Raw genomic sequence first — 20,656 nt, forward strand, 5'->3', positions numbered from 1 at the left:
TTTCTTTCTAACCTATCATATCCTTCTTCTCTCTCACCCACACTCAGCCCCACCACTCAGAGGAGGGTTTAGATTTACCCCTGTAGGAGGAGTTAGTCGTGGTGGAGGAAGTGAGTTCATTCTCTAACAAGTTTCCAGAGTGAGATTACAGACAAAAGACTCTCTTTTATGCAAGCAACTATGCAGTGCTAAGTTCACCTTAGGGGAGAGAAGCCACCTAGACTAACCCTTGCCCACGCAGAAACCTTTTCAGTGTCAGTCTCAAGCCTTGCTCAGCAAAGTGTTCTATTTTTTCTACTATACGCACAGGACTCTGCCTTGTCTATCTGCACCTGCACCCAAGCACACCACTGCTTTCCTTGGGTTAATTTTCTCCTTTCTAGGGGTGGTGGTACCGACATCCCAGGTGAGTCTACTACCACTCCAGGTTACCGTGACAAGTGCCCAAGGGACTCTCAACACTCCCAGAGGTTACAGACTTACTTGTGCTTAAAAGGCCATAGCACTTGCATTTTTTTTTTTTACCTAAAAACCCACATGAGCCCTTATTTTTTGCACCCACTAATTGTACTTTGTAATGACGGGCTTAATGTTTTTCATAAAGTACACTGCAAAAGCAGGAAAAAATTCAATGTGTGGTGAAAATGGGAAAAAAAACCAACACATTTTTTATTTATTTATTTATTTATTTATTTATTTTGTTTTTACACCGTTCACCCTGGTGTAAAACTGTTTTGTTATATATGTTCCTCAAGTCGTTACGATTACAACGATATGTAACATGTATAACTTTTATTTTATTTGATGGCTTTTAAAAAATTCAAACCATTGTTAACAAATGTTCCTGAAATCGCTCTATTCCCAGGCTTATAGCGCTTTTATCCTTTGTTCTATGGGGCTGTGTGAGGTGTCATTTTTGTTGATCTCTCATTGAGATATGTGCAGTATAGTTATACTGCATAGATCAATGAGATAGGCACTCTATTGCTTTCGGCTGCTGCAGCCGAAAACAATAGAGTGCCGAGCCGGGATCGGAGCCATTATGCCGCAGACTCCGGCCCAGGTCAGAAGCATGGATCGCCCCTCTGTGATCGCATTGCGCGCGCGGGGGGGGGGGGGGGGGGTTGTTGGGGGTGGTTGTTGGGGGGGGATGGGGCGCGTCATAGAGGGGTGAGGGGGTTCCTCCCCCTGGAGACGGGCCATCCCACCTCCAGTGTTTCAGCCCAGGCCTATGCTTGGTGATAGACTGCCGCCGTCCATGGGAACTGGCCTCCCCAGCGCCGGCGCCGTTCTATCCATGTGCAAAGCTTAAAGCGAATGTGCTGATGGTACATTCACTTTTAGGAGCCATAAAACATGACTTAGGATTGTTCACCAAGCCTGAATCCTCCCCAAATAGGATCTGTCTAAAAACAAAAAAGAAACCTGCTACAAATCCACAGCAACGCCTGAAACTTTCTGCCACTTTTCAATAGATTTACAGCAAAATTCATCAGCAGATTTACAGCATTAAAATCTCTAGTCTTCCAATACTTATCAGCTACTGTATGCTCAGCAGGAAGTGGGGTATAATTTCCAGTCTGACACAGTGCTCTCTGCTGCCACCTCTGTCCATGACAGGTACTGTCCAGAGCAGTAGCAAGTCCCCATAGAAAACCTTTATTGCTCTAGACAGTTCCTGTCACAAACAAAGGTGGCAGCAGAGAGCACTGTGTGAGATTGGAAAGAATACACCACTTTATGCTTGAGCAGAAGGGCTGAACGGCACAAGGACTGTAAATTGATACATGACAATCACCTAGGTGAAAGTTGGCTATTTTCAACCGGTAGTCTGATAGTCATAGCGGTTTCCATCATCATGACTACCATCAAGATCCTACCCGATTAAGGATGTCAGGGCTTAAAGGGAACCTGTCACCGCAGACACGGGCACAGAGCCCGCCCGACCCATCGGGGCAGCCCCCGGATACTTACCCTTTCCGGTGAGTCCCGCTCCTGGAGCCGGTCCCGGGACGAAGATATCAGCGCCCGAAGCCGTGCGCGCGCGCTGCAGTGATGGGTCCCATGCCCATAGAGAATGTCGGCTCCAGTCAATCTCCATGGGCATCGGACTCATCTCAGGTAATTTGCATACAGCTTCGGGCGCTGATATCTTCGTCCCAGGACTGGCTCCAGGAGCGGGACTCGCCGGAAAGGGTAAGTATCCGGGGGTTGCACCGAGGGGTCGGGTGGGCTCTGTGCCCGCGTCCCCGGTGACAGGTTCCCATTAATGTATTGCTATTTATTCTTGACATCATATTCAAAGTGACTGTCACTAAACTCAAACAAAAAGGCTTAAATTCTATTCACCCAACATTGTATTCCATCCATGCTCCTGTGGGTACGTAAGACTTTTAGGTCAACCTTGTAAAAAGTTCTCACAAGCTAATATGTCCAGGAGGGCGCATTATGGAGAATGGTATATTCAGGTTAATAGGTCCCTTTGGAGGTTTTTGACTTTTCTTTTGTAGAATGGAACGTGTTGTAGCTTAGAGGAAATTTGGTAGACAGGATAGAGTGTAGAAGAGGATGAAGCACCCTGGGGTAACATCATCCTAATAGTTTAAGGTGATGTTCACATCTGCTTTTGTATTGCAAATTCAATCAGATGTCATAGGAGGAATGTAATAAGAAATTTAGGGTTTGGTCTCATCGTGCCTTAAACTGAATCGTGACCATTCGACACTTGATATGTCGTGCATTTATTTTGCTGTGTCAAAACTACAACTTCTATCATGCCCTGATAGCCAAAGGATGTAGTTGTGCAACCATTGAAGATAGTGGACCACTTAGTAGAATAGGGGGAAACTCCAGATAACTGTGGGCCTGCTACTTTAATGCCCGCATACCTCCACCAAAGCTCCCTCATATAGTGACATGATAACTGGATTCCCTTTTTTAAAATGAGTGGGCAATCCTTATGGACAGCCCACCAATCAGGTCCCCTTTAACAATAACCATACATATAGAAGCAGCTGGTCTGTTCCACATTTAGATGTTTCCCAAGAAACGTGGCGAGACATCAGCATGCCGAACGCGCCGTCTAAATGTTGATCGCTGACCTCCACTTATTTTATGCAATGTTACTGAAATGTCCTTTCCATTAGACTCTAAAACTCTTCACTGGTAGTGATACAGTGACATGCGGATTATAAATTACAGCTAATCATTCATGTTTTGACACAGGTATAATTTTATTTTCTGCCGATGCCCTTTTCATCTCTAATTTTCATGCTTTATGCCTACATAGTAAGCAGCCGTGCACAGAGTTTCAACCTTCTTCAAGTACCTGTCTATGGAGAGATTTCCTGCGTGTCTACCTGCATATAAAACACAGTGCACCGTTCACCCTCTACATAGCACTCAGGCAAAGTTTAGTTTTTGTCTCTGCCTGTTTAAAGAGAATGCATCATATATTCAAAGTGACTCTGTACCGCCATGTAGAAGCCCCTAAATTACCACAACCACATAGTAGAGTTCCTCACGGTTTGGCTGTTCTCCCTGTGCTGGTATTCTGAGGAAAAACTACTTTTATTCCTGCAGTGCAGTGGGGCACGGAGTCAGTATGGCGTGGCCTGAAGTATCTGTGCCCTAGGCCAGTGGCGCCTCTCCCGCTATTGCATCAGATGCGCAGAGGAGGAAGGTATGTCTCTTACCTTCCTCCTGCAGTTAGTCGTGTGCTCCATGGTCCTGTGAGACTGGTAGGAGCATTGGGGCACCCGTTAGGAGCACTGCCCACCCCCATAGCGCCGACTCCTCCCTTTCTAATGTTAATGAATGGAGCAGACTGACTGGGGTGGGCCAGATCAGTGCTATGGAGGCTGGCAGTGCTGCTAACGGTCTCACCAGAACATTGAGCACATGACTCACTGCACTGGCACAGCGCCGAGGAGGAAGGTAAGAGACACACCTTCCTCCTCCTCGTCTACGGTGAAGTAGGGACAGATCAGCAGATTAGATTCCTCTAACCTGTTGATAGTCCCCCTTTAATTTCATCCAAAGGTACATAGTATTATGTAACTATGCAACAGTGGATGGAATAAACTATGCTTTTTCTTTACAAGTTGGCTGCTTATAGATAGACGATAGATAGATAGATAGATAGATAGGAGATAGATAGATAGATAGATAGATAGATAGATAGATAGAAGATAGATAGATAGATAGATAGATAGATAGATAGATAGATAGATAGATAGATAATAGATAGATAGATAGGAGATAGATAGAAGATAGATAGATAGATAGATAGATAGATAGATAGATAGATAGATAGATAGATAGATAGATAGGAGATAGATAGATAATAGATAGGAGATAGATAGATAGATAGATAGATAGATAGATAGATAGATAGGAGATAGATAATAGATATGAGATAGATAGATAGATAGATAGATAGATAGATAGATAGATAGATAGATAGATAGATAGATAATAGAATATAAATAGATCGATAATAGATAGATGATAGACAGATAGAAAATGAATGGATAGATGGATAGATAGATAGATAGATAGATAGATAGATAGATAGATAGCGAGATAGATAGATAGATAGATGGATAGAAGATAGATAGATAGATAGATAGATAGATAGATAGATAATAGAATATAAATAGATCGATAATAGATAGATGATAGACAGATAGATAATGAATGGATAGATAGATAGATAGATAGATAGATAGATAGATAGATAAACAAAACACAACAATCACTGAACTCAGGGAGAACAGTGAAAAATTCCAATGGAGTACTCATTTACGAGTCTCCATTGATTGTCCCATACAAAATTTGAATATGCAAAAAAGGGGTCCGTGGAGCCTCAGTTACGAGTCTCAAAACACGGGAATAGCCAGATAGATAGATAGATAATAGATAGATAGATCGATAGATAGATAGATAGATAGATAGATAGATAGATAGATAGATAGATAGGAGATAGATAGATAGATAGATAGATAGGAGATAGATAATGAATGGATAGATAGATAGATAGATAGATAGATAGATAGATAGATAGATAGATAATAAATAGATAGATAGATAGATAGATAGATAGATAGATAGATAGATAGATAGATAGACAGACAGACCCAGACAACCATGATGCTCACATCAGTGAAGTGCTCAGTGGCTTTTATCTGCTGAACACTGGCGGCGCAGCCAACAACTGTTAGACATTGATTTTTATGTCCAACAAGCAGGATTAGGAAGTGGACTACATCCCTAAATATCTTGGGGATTGTGAATGATGAACTACTGACTTTCTTGTGTAATGCCAAAAATACATGCTGGCTGCTTCTCCCTGTAGTAGTTCTGATATTTACAATGCTGTTTTCCAAACTGATGGCTTAAAGTTCTCTCCTTTCTATTACAATCCATGGAGAACAATTAGCCGCTATCACTTACAATTAACAGACATCTAGCACATCCAGCACAGTGACAACTTGCTGGATAAACAAAAGGAAATGTCAGCAATCAGTGTACGGAGGAGAAAAGAGGATCTAGGTGTCTACCATTGATTGTACTGGTATATATGCTCTATAGTAACATAGGGCAAAATGCTAGAATAAGGTTCTTTTTAGTTCAGGTACAACTTAATTTTAAAATTAGAAATATTTAAATATTGTCTCCAGTATCCAAATATTAATGTTACCCGCTTGTTATAGCACCCCCTGCTGTTCCTTTAAGTTTTGCGGAATGTCCACCACATGTATCAGAGCTGGGGATAAGCTGCTTTTAGGGATTATTCTTGGCTGGTCCGTACAGTGTCGGACTGGCCCACCAGAGGACTGGAGAATCCTCCGGTGGGCCCCCAGCTTTAGAAGCTGCACTAACACTGACTGACATGTCTTTTCTTATTGGTTCTTCATTGGTGGGCCCTCACGATCATTTCCTCTAGTGGGCCCCAGATACTCCCAGTCCGACACTGGGTGCATACTGTACAATGACAGCGATCACTTCATCTGTCTAATGATAATTCAGAAGGTGCTACTGAGCATGTGTGACCACTGGCTATGGATACATAAGGCGGACGTTCTAAGAGAGTAATGGAAGACCATTGGGGGTGTCATAGCAAATATAATAAGTAATATATAGATATTTTTTTTATGATCTTGCACAGGCAGAAAGACACTGCTGTGGCCAATGAAGTCACTGCAGCAGGCCTGGCGAGGGACTCTGGGGTAAGGCTATGTTCACACACGGAACGGTCGGTCTCTGCCCGGATCATCCCGGCCGGTACTTAAAGTGACACTGTCACCAACTATTTGCATTTTGACTGCTCTCCACAGGTGTAAAGGGTAAATGTTACAGCTTTCATTACTTATCTTATATCACACCTCAAAGTAGTTTTTATCACCTGTGGATTGGTATATGTGGGTGGGGTCTCGCTCCGCCCCTAGCGCCACTTTGCCCCGCCCCATCCATGACGTGATCGCTGCATAGGCTCTGCCCCCTCAGCAGCCATTGGAAGGGCCAGCCTAAAGCTCTAGGGCCTATGCGGCGCTGGGACGGAGCGATGTGGCACAAAGGCCGCGAGGCCCCGTCCACATATACCAATCCACAGGTGATAAAAATGACTCTGATGCGAGTGCATCAGGCCACGCCCGCCCGCATCACAGCTTCCCATAGCACATTGTGTGAACGGACAGGGTTTCCTACGGCCACAATTCATTGAATTGCAGCCGCAGAAAACTGACATGTCAGTTATTTGCGGCGCCGAACGGGACCCCGGCCGGAGCGTATACAATGTGTATACGCTCCGGCCAGGATCCCATTGAAAATAAGGCATTGTTCCACCCCACAAAAAGTACGGCCACTGTTGACGATGGGTGACAGTTTGGTAGGGTGACAGTTTGTATAAAAGGGTTATGAAGGCAAGATTTATCAAACATGGTGTAAAGTGAAACTTGCTCAGTCGCCCCTAGCAGAAATAGACCACATCTAGAAAAATCCCCTGTTGATAAATCTCCCCCATGAAGTCTATGGGGGAGATTTATCAAACATGGTGTAAAGTGAAACTGGCTTAATTGCCCCTAGCAACCAATCAGATTCCACCTTTCATTTTCCAAAGAGTCTGTGAGGAATGAAAGGTGGAATCTGATTGGTTGCTAGGGGCAACTGAGCCAGTTTCACTTTACACCATGTTTGATAAATCTCCCCTTTCATAACCCTATTACACATACTGTCCACCTACATTTGGACCACTCTGTATGTTTAGGTAAATAGGGTTTTATCCAGCCTGTAGACCATTTATAGAAAAGATTCCATAGTCTCTCTATATCATACAGTAGCTGTCTTGGGGTAAATTCACACGGCGTCTCGCATAAGAAATTCGCAGCTAATCCGCAGCTAATCCGCAATACACATATTAATAATAATAAGAATAATATGTGTATTGCAGATTAGCTGCAGATTAGCTGCAGATTTCTTGTGCGAGACGCCCGTGTGAATTTACCCTTAGAGTCCTATTACACAGAGCGATTTTTAACGATTAACGACTAACGATAAACGATCGCAAAGGAGATTGTTTAGCGATAACCTGAAATCGTTCACCATATTAGACAGAACGATGGTCGTTAGATACGATCATTATTGCGATCATTACTACGATCTTTTACTACTTCTGATCCCAGCAAAACAATGAACAATGTGCAATTACACTGAACGATTAGAGAAAAAATGCGGAACTTGAGCAAACGAATGTGGAATTACAGCGAACGATTAGAGAACGATTAGCGAACGATTAACAATAATTTTAGGTTCAGATCTAAAGGCCCTATTCCACGGAACGTTTATCGTTCATAAACTCGCTCCAATGACCGCACGTTAATGATCGCTAAACAATTTTTTTTTAGAGAACGATAACACATAACACACGTGGGAACGTGAACGATATATGTAGTGTAACGATTATTTTGCGGTCGTTACATGTTCGTTTAAAACGTTCGCCGGGGTGATCATGACCATACGACACACCTACTTTTTATAAACCCTTTTAACGAACGACTGAAAGATTTTTAATTTTACGAACCGATTAGCAAATTATCAAAGACCAATGATTTTTTTTCGACATGCTGAAAAACAATTTTGAACGACTCACCAACGATTTTGCAGTTGTCGTTCGCTCGTTTACAGCTATTCCACAGAAAGATTATCGTTAAGAGCGAGTTTATGAACGATAATCGTTCCGTGGAATAGGGCCTTAAATCAACGATCAACGACACACGAACGATTTTTCCATCGTTGCCTGCAATTACACAGAACGATTATAGTTTAAATTCGAACAATATAACAACTTTTTCCAGGATAATCGTTTCGTGTAATAGGGCCCTTACTTTAACACCAAAAGTGTGTGCCACTATTTGGCACATATTCCGTGTACTGTGTTGCATGTAATGCATGGGAAGACACACCTACTTTCTGTTAGGTATAAAAGCGTAAAAAAAATATTGAAAACATATTGTGTGTCATGTAAAAAAAAAAATGGCCAGATTTTTTTAAATGGCAGTTTTATTTATCTGGGCCTGTGCTTCATATAGCGATGGAGGCTCTGTGTAAGGCAAGAGGCACTCACCCTTCAATACCTTTTTGTTTCTGTTTTTATCTAAAAAGGTTAAAAGTACATCCTATTGATACATGAAACCCAATGATATGACAGTATGCTGTAAGCTCATGAGTGCCCTCTAGTGGTGACTGCAGGTAGCCACCACACACCACAGGGTTTAGGACAATATGCTATACTTGTATGGCACTGTGATGGTGCAGCCTTCCTTATTATAAACAGATGTCACATTTAAAAATATATATTTTATATATTGATTACACCCCCCCCCCCCTCTCTGTTATTTATCACAGCAGAATCAAAATCTGCAACCTCTGTCCATAACAGGAACTGTCCAGATCAGTAGCAAATCTCCATAAAAAACCCTCTCCTGCTCAGGACAGTTCCTGTCACAGACAGAAGTGGCAGCAGAGAGCACTGTGTCTGTACCTTAAAGGGGTACTCCAGTAAAAACTGGGGTCAGAAAGTTATAAAGATTTTTAATTTACTTCTGCTTTAAAATCTCAAGTATTCCAGTACTTATCAGCTGCTGTATGTCCTGCAGGAAGTGGTGTATTTTTTCCAGTCTGAGACAGTGCTACCCAGCTGCCACCTCTGTCCATGTCAGGAATTGTCCAGAGCAGGAGAGGTTTTCTATGGTAATTTGCTCCTGCTCTGGACAGTTCCTGACATGGACAGAGGTGGAAGCAGAGAGCACTGTGTCAGACTAGAAAGAACACACCACTTCCTACAGGACATACAGCAGCTGATAAGTACTGGAAGATTGGAGATTTTTTAATAGAAATAATTAGCAACTCTGTATAACTTTCTTACACCAGCTGATTTGAATTTTTTTCCCCCCACCAGGGTGACCCTTTAACCCCTAGACGACCTAGGACGTACCTTTACACCCTGGCCACCTGTCACCCGACGACCCTGGGCGTACCGGTACGTCCTGGGTTATGAAGCGTGCTCTGGAGTGCATTATGTGAATTACGTAGACACAGGAACCCCCCAAAAGTTACCATATTGCATTGTTTTGTCCAATTTCCCCATTTTATATTTTCATAAATAATATTTTTGGGGTTCCATCATACATATTATGGTAGAATGAAAGACGCCATTACAAAGTACAACTACTCATGAAAAAAAACAAGCCCTGTAGATAGAAAAATGAAAGTGCTAGAGCTCTTAGAAGGGGAGGAGGAAAAAACGAAAGCACAAAAATGAAAATTGGCGCGGTCCACTGGGTCATTTTGGGCCTGGTCCTCAAAGGGTTAAACTCTGTTTACACTGCCATCAAGGCTTCTATCTCTAATGAATCCATTGTGGCTTTTTGACTGGGATACTTTATTATAGCGGTCATCACTATTGCGCCTGCCAGAAGTAAATGTGATGGAACAAAAACCTAACAGATGCCAACAGATGACACAAAAGTCCCATTAAAGTCAATAGGGATGTTCCCGGAAATGTCTCTCTATAAAACACTGGGAAAATACCAGTCTCAATATAACTGCAGTGGAATCTCTCTATGCGCCCCCCTGGGTCTGCACTGGGTGGGGCTGCACATCCTTTGTTGCTACTATATAAACAATGGACAATATCCTCCTATGACGTTATATACTGCCCTATTGCATAGGATTGTGCTACTTAGTGTTCTCTAACTCATAGTTTAGATATGTTATCTAGAAGTTACTTAAGAGCTTATTTTTATAGGACCACCTTGCCGGGGCGAGTGTCATGGGATACAAATAGAAATATGACTGGTGAAAATCATTACCGTTATTTATAGCCCTGAATGATACACGGCAGAGCGGTATAAATAAGGACTTCCCTTTCATTGTGCATTTACATCACTACGTGGATGGCTTTCCTGTTAGGAAAACATATTATATAGTGTATGACAAGTGGTAGTGAGCTGAATGCCCAGTCATCCCATAGAGCCGGGGTTATACCAAACATCTAAATATATAACTTACTCATCAGACAAAACAGCAGACGATGCAATAGTCACAGCACAACACCCAGGCACAAAGTACTGAGACAGCAAAATAGTCACAGTCTAGCAATATTTTCAGGATTTGTGAAGGTATAAAGTAGACTGTAAAGTAACAAAAAAAAAAAAAACACAGTGTTATTATACTTATTGTCAGAAAAATAGTATACTCAGAACTGTTACATTGCAGCAAAACTCATGCATATACATCTCAGGCAGATATGTAATGATTACAGGGGTGGTCCGAGTCTTGCCACAAGAAGCCGCTACCCACTACCCTATAATGCTCTCAGAGGCTACTTTTAGATAGTGTACCCCTTGGTGAGAGGTTGGAGACTACTAGACATTTTTCCTCGACATTCAGTTGCCAGAGAGAGGGCATCACTGGACTGAGACAGCCAGGATGGTGGTTTTAATAAATTGACACCATCTAGATTGCTATGACCAAGCTGTTAGGCAGTAGTTACATGAGGAAACATACACATACAGGGCAGACAGGCTCAGAGTGACCACCATTAGAGAGGATGGTTTCCTTGTCCACCATCCAAACATCTATCTAGACTGCTATGGACTGGAACCATAACAACCTCAGCAAGGAGTCCAGGTTCTGTTTTTATGGGATTCCATAATAACTGGGATCCAGTATGGAGGCCTTGTGGTGAGCCTACCTCCTGCCTACAATCCTGGAGTGCCACACTGCCCCCTGCTGGTGTGACAATCTGTGTAGCCATCATCTATAACAGCCTGTCACCCCTATTTCTAATGAATGTAGTGTAGTAGAGAATGCATAGCATTGTTTTTCATATAGAAAACCAGAAAATACATAAAGTAAGTTTCAAACATGTAATATATCACCTTCCCTGCTGATTTAACATTATTGATTGGTAACAGTGCCCATTTAAAATATAGCATGACCCTTTTTTGTGACCCCCCCCCCCCCCCCAAAAAAAAAAAAAAAAAAAAAGACCAACTAAATATTTGATTGATATCTGCTCTGATTTTAAATTTGAGAGAGACCAAAAAAAAAAAACTACTTTTGGGCAGACACTAAAATACAATAAATATATAATAATAATTTATTATTATTATTATTATTATTATTATTATTATTATTATTATTATTATTATCATTTTTATCCCAAGAGCCCCAAATAACCCAAGTCATGAAATGGTTAACTTGGCAAATAAAAACTGATTTCCCTTTGCTTATGAATGAACTTCTCGGCGTCTGACTTTACATTCACCATATCCCTTTTGCAGAGCATTTCTGTGCACACGGTAATAACCCAAAATTGGTTTGGTCTTTTCTGAACTTTGAATAGCTGGAATATTTGTTTTGTTATTCTATGAGTCCATGCACATAAATCTCTGTCTGCTATATGAATTACCTCCTATGTCAATCATCCGCTCCATCCTAGCATCATCTCATTGAATGACTGTGGTTCCCCACTATGAATACAGATCTAAATGCTTTGCCTGTGCTATGCCTATTATATGGTTATTACACCTATGAGATTAGTCATTACTGGTGACTACCTTGTCAAGCACAAGATACCAATGTGTCCACTCCTATCTTATACAATATACTTCACAAAGGATTCCAATTTCTTACAATACAAACTCAATACAGGCTGCAGTTTACATTGCAGCCACTAGGTGGCCACATACATACAAATATAGGATAAACATCTCCAGATAGAGTATCATATATTGTGTATATATATTTTCATGTCATCTAACACCGCAGGAAAAGGTAAGGGAGGAGACATTTATATGGTTCACCTTCATAAAAATGTACAAGGAGTTAATAAATACAGAAGTAGTCAGCTTTCCTGTTGATTCATTGGTAAAGCGGATCTTATATTTCCACCTCTATTTGTATAGTGTAGCTATAATTTTAACTCGACCTTGAATGCAGCCAAGTAAATCATGTGACAGCGCTATGACAAATACAAGACTTTGAAGTTACATTAAGCTGCAGTGTCAGATGATATGCTCAGTCCATATTTACTCTATCACATGTACACAATTGTATAAAATCCATGTGACATGTATTATACATCTGGAAAAGCTACATTTGTAAGCATCCCTTAAAGTGTTACTGTCACTTTGAAAAGCTTTTGATTGGTTGGGGCTAGGGTACTAAGATCCCCATGAAGATTTAGGAGAAGTGCACACCTGAGTTCTTTACCCCGACGGTGGGGGAGGGGGGTGGCAGAAAAGCGATGCCCCACCAAACATCCAACCCCCCCTTCCCGTATACATACTCACATGACCTGGCGGCCAGGTCATGTTAGTATGGGAGGGGGGGCATACAGGATTCATGGGACCCAGGGGGCTTCATGAATCCCAGCTATGCCCCTGGTTTGAACACACAGTCCTGGTCTCTATTGCATGGCAAAAATTTTTTTAAAGTGCAAGTAACACTTTAAAGTTTGACAATCCTTATCAGATCAGTGGGCTTCTGACCCCAAGCAGCTTAGGATAGCCCATCCCAATCTCATTGGTTGGAGCCTGACCTCAAGTGTGTTTCTTGTCTTTACACCCCTCACAAAAGTCTGTACCTAAGTTTTGCCATTAGATGTCGCTAGTATGTATATTGTGTACCTAAGTATTGCACCGCTGTAGGTAACTAAAGGGTTATAGGAAGAAGTAGGAAGACGTCACATGAGAAGAGGAAGTATAGCCACACCTTTAGTCCCTTTTGGGTTGGTCTCTGTAGAGGATGGATGCACATGGGACACCTTAGCACTCTTTTCTTGAAAGCAGCACCTCTATACACTATACAGTGCTGAACGCACACTTAGAGAGGACAAGTCAGGGATCACCCCAACCCATGCCAAGAACCAGTCTAAAAGTGCAGGACAGTATCCTGAAAAAAGAGGAACTGATCCGGATAGAGCAAAGTTGCTAAAAGCCTAAGTACTCTATCTCCCAGTGTGGGTGTCATCATAGAACTCTGACCACTCTCCTCATCCCAGGTAACAAGGTCTGGGGCTTGTGTCACCCCCTAGGACGGGTCGCCAGACACTGGTGGGCAATAGGTGGTGCAAAGATCAAAGAGTCAAAACATGGGCACAAGTATTCTGTCTACTCTCAAGTATTCTACTTATTCTCCTTCTAAAGTTCCGGCAGAGCACAGTACTACATTGGGTTGGGCTGTACTTCTCCTTAAGCTCTCAGCACAGGTCGTGTCACTAAAGGTTAAAGTATATTATCAAGTCAAGATCCTACTGTATATCACTGTATTAAGCCTTCCTGCACTAAAGAAGAGTTTATTTATTTTAACTGGACTAATAGTCCAGTACCAATAGTCCAGGTGGGTCATAACTCCACTCCGGACCACCGTGATAATAACCAAGGGACCCCCCAAACAGCCCACCAACCACAGGGAAAAGGGTATAGCCAGCCTATCTAAAATAAAAGCAGATGTGCCACCATACCTGTGTGCCCCACTGGCACTGGTGTCACAACAACCTAACATTTGGCTGAGCTATATTCCGACCAACCACTACAGAGGTGGTGTCACACATCACCATCTGGCAAGTGACCGATCGCGCCTCCCAGCGGGGCAACACCACACAAACACCTCCACCAATCAACTGTTTGCCAGAACTTGCTTAGCTTGAATGTGAACAGACCCAGAAGACTCTACTCTATTTACTGTGTAGTGGCCATATTGGGTTACTTCAGCTCAGCTCCCATACTTTTCAGAAAAAGTATTCTGGAAACAATAAGCTGCAAAGCTGCTCTCTTCCAGAAACAGCATACCCTTTGTCCTTAGTTTGTGCGTGGTATTTCCATAAAAGTGAATAGAGCCAAGATGTAATAACACACACAACCTGCATGTGGCGCTCTTTTTCAAAGAAAGTAGCTGTGCTTTTCTAATTTCCATGAGTAAGTGATGTTATCCTGGAACTTTCCCCACAAATCTACATATCAATCTTCTCAGCTCCTCCTGCTCAATAACACGCTGCCTACAGATTGGACTGCGTTTTCAATGTGACAGATTTCCTTTAAACAGTGGAGGTTCCTGTTTAATGACAGCAAGCAGTGGTGTTGAAATCTGCAAGGAGTTAATAGAGAAAGTATATCGGAAAATTGTCCGAAAATTATAAACTGACACCAGAATAAAAATATAAATTGTTAAAATAAAAAAAAATAATATTGATAATTAAAAAAAAAAAAGATTGGAGCATATTAAGCAATATTTACATTTATATTTTTTTTCCTTTTAATTATATTTAATTTTTATTAATTAAAAAAAAAAAAATCAGCTTAAAACCTTTCCATGCACTTGCCATCCACTGCTGTTTGGTATGCTGCTGCTGCTGTGTGTCCTCGCTTTGTGACTGTCATTAAATTACTCTGCAAGTACCAAGTAAGGAAACAGAATTAGCCGCTCGGTGGATCTCCACCTGTTCTGTAATGCCACCTGTTGTTTAACTACAAAGCTGAGGATACTGCGCCAGCTGACCCGGATTATACAGCGCGCCGGGTGTTGGAGTTTGAAAAATAAAGAATCTCTGTAGAGCGGCATCTTAGGGATATGGGTGAGGAGGTAATTCAATGTCATGTACGTGTTGACTTTATTATAATTATATTATAACAAATCAAATTCTACCAGGGAATATAAGGCTTTGCTTTTTATACCCTGCCAAGCTATGTCACAAAAATAGACTTTGGTGGATATGACTTTCATTTTTTTCTTATATGGAGGTTGTGCAGGAGGATTGGGGGGTGGGGGGGGATGATCCTGTACGTGACGCCACAGGATGGATCTACTATACCTATTAATTGTTCTATCATCATTTTTCTAATTTGCAAGATGTAGGATATTATCCTTATCCTTAAAGGGAACCTGTCACCCCAACTTACGGGGCAGAGCCTGCCCGACCCCCCAGTGGAGCCCAGCATACTTTATCCTTCCAGGAAGTCCCGCTCCTAGACCTGGTCCCGGGGCAGAGAAATTGCCGCCCGAAGCTGTGGGTGTGCTACATGCAAATCAATAGAGATGAGTCTGACGTCCATAGAAATTGACTGGAGTAGCAGTTTTCTATGGACGTCGGACTCATCTCTATTGATTTGCATATAGCGTGCGCACAGCTTCGGTCAGCGTTTTCTCCACCCAGGAATCGGGTCCAGGAGCGAGACTTCCTTGAAGGATAAAGTATGTGTGGCTTCACCGGGTGGTCGGGCGGCAGCCGGAATGACAGGTTCCCTTTAAGTTGTTGAAAAAACAACTTTATTCAGCCTCTCATTTTGAAACGTTCCCCAAATACATACTCAAGACATATACTTTATGCCTATATGCTGATCAGCCATTACATTTAAATTGCCTCCTTAATGTGGTATAGGCTGTGGCCTATTAAGATGGGGGAGATTTAAAACCTGGTCTAAAGTGAAACTGGCTCAGTTGCCCCTAGCAACCAATCAGATTCCACCTTTCAATCCTCACAGACTTTTTGTAAAATGAAAGGTGGAATCTGATTGGTTGCTAGGGGCAACTGAGCCAGTTTCACTTTACACCATGCTTGATAAATCTCCCCCATAGACTCCATATGTGCTTATAATGACTTTAGCAGGAGCAGGTGGCCATACACTGTCAATACTTAAATAGGCTGAGCACTTCTCTCTAATGATTCGGCAAGGGCAACAGCTATCCCTACTGATCTTCACCTACACATTAATGTTCTGCAAGGCCAAACCGTCACGTGTTCTCTGGAGAGATATGTTAAACTCTGGTGGTGGTTTATCTCTCGAAGAACTAAGGGGTTGGGCAGTTGAAATCCAACATGTCCGATCATCCTCTCTCCCTACCTTTCAGGGGGCCACCAGTCTTCCAGTCCTGTCAAAGTTAGTGGGATTGTCAGACTTTTGTTTAAAGTGATATCGTCAGAACCTCCCCCCTTACTTATGTGCAGTTCTCTGCACCATCCACAAGCTTTGATGCTGCAAATTTCATATATACCTATAGTTATATAGATTTGCAACTGACTGAATTGACTATTGGATATAAAAGCTGTACTGTATAAGCCATAAGTCTAGACATGTGTTCAGCAATGAATTAAGCCTTAGTTACATCTGTTTTCTATAACAGACAGCAGGAAAAAGCAGCCATTAGGTTATTATAGTGTTACCCCCGATTCAATTGCTTAATGACAGATCTAATTCTAGATTCTACAGCAATGCATTACTCTCCAAGACTGTACAATAGAACGTATATAATGGGGAGAGATGGATGAATCATTGTTTCCCTAGCTTTCTCAGGAATCAGTATATTTTTTAAAAAATTTCACAGCAGATTGGCAGCGAGCTTGACTCTGCAGTGTAAGGCTATGTTCACACAGTGTAACAAAAGGACGCTCCCCCATGAATGTCCGTTGTTAAGGCTATCTGCAGCCGCAATTAATGAACATGTTCATCAAATGCGGCCGCTGATATCCTTGCGTGAACATAATCTAAATCTGTGACTAATCCACAACAGGTTTCAGGTTCCCATGGACTATATTCCCATAACATGTTTTTTTTTTTTTTTCATGAAAAATGTCTGTCTTTTGAAAATGATGGATGTTACTAATGCTCATGATCATTAAAGGGGAACTGTCAGCAGGTTAGATGAATCTAACCTGCTAATAGCCCCCTATTGTGCAGGCTAACAATTCCTTCCATACTTATTATCTATTCAGTCTTCTTCCCCCAGTTCTGAGCTGCTGCTTTCTGCTGAAAACACCAAGATCTGTGTGAACTTTTCTCTCTGTCTCCCCCTCTCCCCCCCCCCCCCCCTTCTGAGACGGCTGTTAAGCAAGTTCCTGACTGGCTTCATCTGCAACATTGTAGCTTCTTTGTAATGCTGGGAGGGTTGATCATAGTGAGATCATTAGCAACTTGACCTCCGTTTAACCCTCTCAACATCACAAAGAAGCTACAAAGTTGCAGATGAAGCCAGTAAGGGACTTGTTTACATCAACTGTCTGAGAAGGGAGGGGGAGGAAGGGGAGACAGAAAAAAAGGCTCCCATACAGATTTTTGTGTTTATTTTTTATCAGAAATCAGCAGCTGAGAACTGGGGGAAGGAGACTGAATAGATAATAACAAATATGGAAGGAATTGTTAGTCTCACCATGGGCAGCAACATATGAAAAGTTATGTTTCAGTAGAATACCCCTTTAAAGTGTCCCTATCATTTAGAATAGAGACTTGCAAAAGATTTTGATAGATTTAGGGCTGGGTGTTGATAACTAGAACAAACTGGGAGAAGTCCTTGACTGAGTGTTTGTTTTCCATGCTTATTGTTTTCTCTGTTTCACCATAGGAAACAGATTATATAGTAATGCAATGCAATAGGAGAAAGCAGACAGCACTCACTGGCTAATGGTGCGTTTACACAGAGAGATTTATTTGACAGATCTTTGAAGCCAAAGCCAGATACAGACTATAAACAGAGAACAGGTCATAAATAGGGATGAGCGAACTGGCTGAGGTTCGGGTTCGTATGAACCTGAACTATCGGCGTCTGATTCCCGCTGTCTGCCCGCTCGTGGAGAGGGTGGATACAACCTTGAGGACCGCCTGGAAAACTGGGATACAGCCATAGCCACAGGCTCTATTTATCCTCTCCATGGAGCGTGCAGACAGCGGGAATCAGAAGCCAATAGTTCAAGCTCATACGAACCCAAACCTCAGCCGGTTCACTCATCTCTAGTCATAAAGAAAAGACAGGGATATATTCTCATTTCAAATCCATTCCTGGCTTTGGCTTAACAAATCTGTCAGATAAATATCTCTGTGTAAATGCTCCATTTCACTACGACATCTTTATTAGGAAATCCAGCAAGTCAGAAGAACAAAAGCTCCTAAGAGCCACTGTAGAACGTCTGTTTCGGGTCACAGCCACCTTATCATACAAAAGAGGGAACACTGTTTGTTTCCCACACTCCTAGTTCACAGTGGTTCCATGTGAGCGGTGCCGGCTATTGCCTCTGTCGCTGTGCTCTGGATTATATGGTAAATCTATGGAGCCATCTATTGCAGTGAGATGGAAAGAGAAGAGCTTAGCTGAGCACGTCACCCAGCTCATTCTCGAAATTAGTGGGTGGCCAAACACCCAGACCCCCAAGAGTTTTCTTAAATGACAATAAATAACACTTTAAAGGGGTTATCCAACATGGCCACTTTCTTCCAGAGACAGCACTATTCTTGCCTCCAGTTTGGGGGGTGGTTTGCAAATTAGTTCCATTGAAGTTAATGGAGCTGAATAGAAAACCAAGTGTGGTGTTGTCTCTGGAAGAAAGTGGCCATGTTTTTTAGCCCCTTTAAGGCTATCTTCACACACAGTAAAAAAAAAATACCAAAATAGGATTGAGATTTTCAATGTAATAATGCCCTCTATTTAAAAAGAATGTATCATCAGAGATCCCTATGGCGCGGTCATTTTTTTTTTTAATGCTGTTGGTTCCCGCGCTTTTTGTCATTTTTTGCCTGTGCACCAGCCCAGCTCTATGCACTGGAGGTAGGCCTGGTGGGCCTAGGGAGGGGATATCGTCAGACTGGGGGTGCCGGGCCCACCTCTACTGCATAGAGCTTGTCCGGTGCACAAGAACTGGCGTGAGAAAGACGTGCACCAAAAACTTTCATTATCAGTCCATCTTATAACGTCACACAGAGCATAGACTTCTCACGCCTCTTTCTCACGATTAGTCATGGTCTAAACACTCTGACACATTAAGGCCATGTTCACACAACATAAGTTGTGTGTTAAACACTGCCGTTGTTACCGATGTACAACAACGGCCGTGATTAATACACAACTAACGTGCAGTGCAGTTAGAGGGAATCCTGGATGGAATGTACTGTATACACATAGGGGGAGATTTATCAAACATGGTGTAAAGTGAAACTGGCTCAGTTGCCCCTAGCAACCAATCAGATTCCACCTTTCATTTTCCAAAGAGTCTGTAAGGAATGAAAGGTGGAATCTGATTGGTTGCTAGGGGCAACTGAGCCAGTTTCACTTTACACCATGTTTGATAAATCTCCCCCATAGTGTACACTTCGGCCGGGATCGCTAGCGGCGGTACAAAAAACTGACATGTCACAAGCCTGACAGGTCACACAATGGAGAGTTTGCCTAAAAGTTTTTTGTAACACCAGTGACACTTTAAGAGATAACATTTATAAAAGTACATATTATGGAAGCTGCTAATATCATCGATATACACAGTATATACTATATGTAAAGCCTCCCCCAGTTATGAGTGACATACAATAGTAATCCCAAGGTAAGACATTTTATCTGCACTTCCTGTCAGTCATCCCAGTATAGAACACTACAGTCAGCATTTTCACATTTCTAAATGGCTGATAACAGAGAACAATAGTTGTCACTAACTATAAAGCAAATAGAGATAACATGGCCATAAGGTACAATGTTCCTTTAAATGCCACAGTCAGTAAGTGTAGCGCTCACCTGCCACGCCGCCATCCTTCGCCGTCTCTGACATGTTGGTAAGTGCCGATCTGCCACCTTTCTTGCCGGAATCTCTTACTGAAAGGCTGGAATAATTCCCAGTCTGTTTCTTCGGTGCTGGTGAGCGTAAAGTTCTCTCAATTTCAGCTTCCTGTTAGCAGATATAAAAGGGATGTTTGCTGAAAGTTATCAGGAGGAAACACATGCACTTTTTCCTAAGGGTGTCTACAGCGAAAGTGACGTTTCAGAGTACAACACTCCAATGTTCTGTAACCTGGACGGAGAATAGACTAAATCCTACCCTGCATACTGGATAGAGGGACCTGTTCCTAGATATAACAACCTATTATAATGCCCTACTACATAATAGCACAATAGTATGTCTATAGACACAGAGATACAGAGGATGTATTGTTTAGATGGGTCAGTCACCATTTTTGCTGATTTAAAGGGACTTTCCAGGAAGAGTCAGAAATAATACAAATATTTAGCATGGAAGCCAGATGACTGATGCTAAGAATTAGGCATCACCATTCACATCACAGAGGAGGCTAGAGGGGGTAATGTGTCTCCTTGAGGTGTCTTCTAGGCAGCTTATTTC

At 42.1% G+C, this 20,656-nt stretch overlaps 1 protein-coding gene across 1 annotated transcript in view; it reads right to left on the bottom strand.

Annotated features, from left to right (window-relative positions):
* The window catches only part of XIRP2 (xin actin binding repeat containing 2), a 134,946-nt gene extending 114,787 nt beyond the window's left edge, over positions 1–20,159 (bottom strand). The window contains exon 1 of the mRNA XM_069982866.1: positions 20,056–20,159. Within this exon, the coding sequence (XP_069838967.1) occupies positions 20,056–20,089 (34 nt within the window). The 5' untranslated portion in view covers positions 20,090–20,159. The remainder of the gene's footprint in view (positions 1–20,055) is intronic.
* Between the last annotated feature and the right edge of the window lie 497 nt (positions 20,160–20,656).

The sequence above is a fragment of the Dendropsophus ebraccatus genome, chromosome 9 (assembly GCF_027789765.1).
Source record: "Dendropsophus ebraccatus isolate aDenEbr1 chromosome 9, aDenEbr1.pat, whole genome shotgun sequence".
NCBI lineage: Eukaryota > Metazoa > Chordata > Amphibia > Anura > Hylidae > Dendropsophus > Dendropsophus ebraccatus.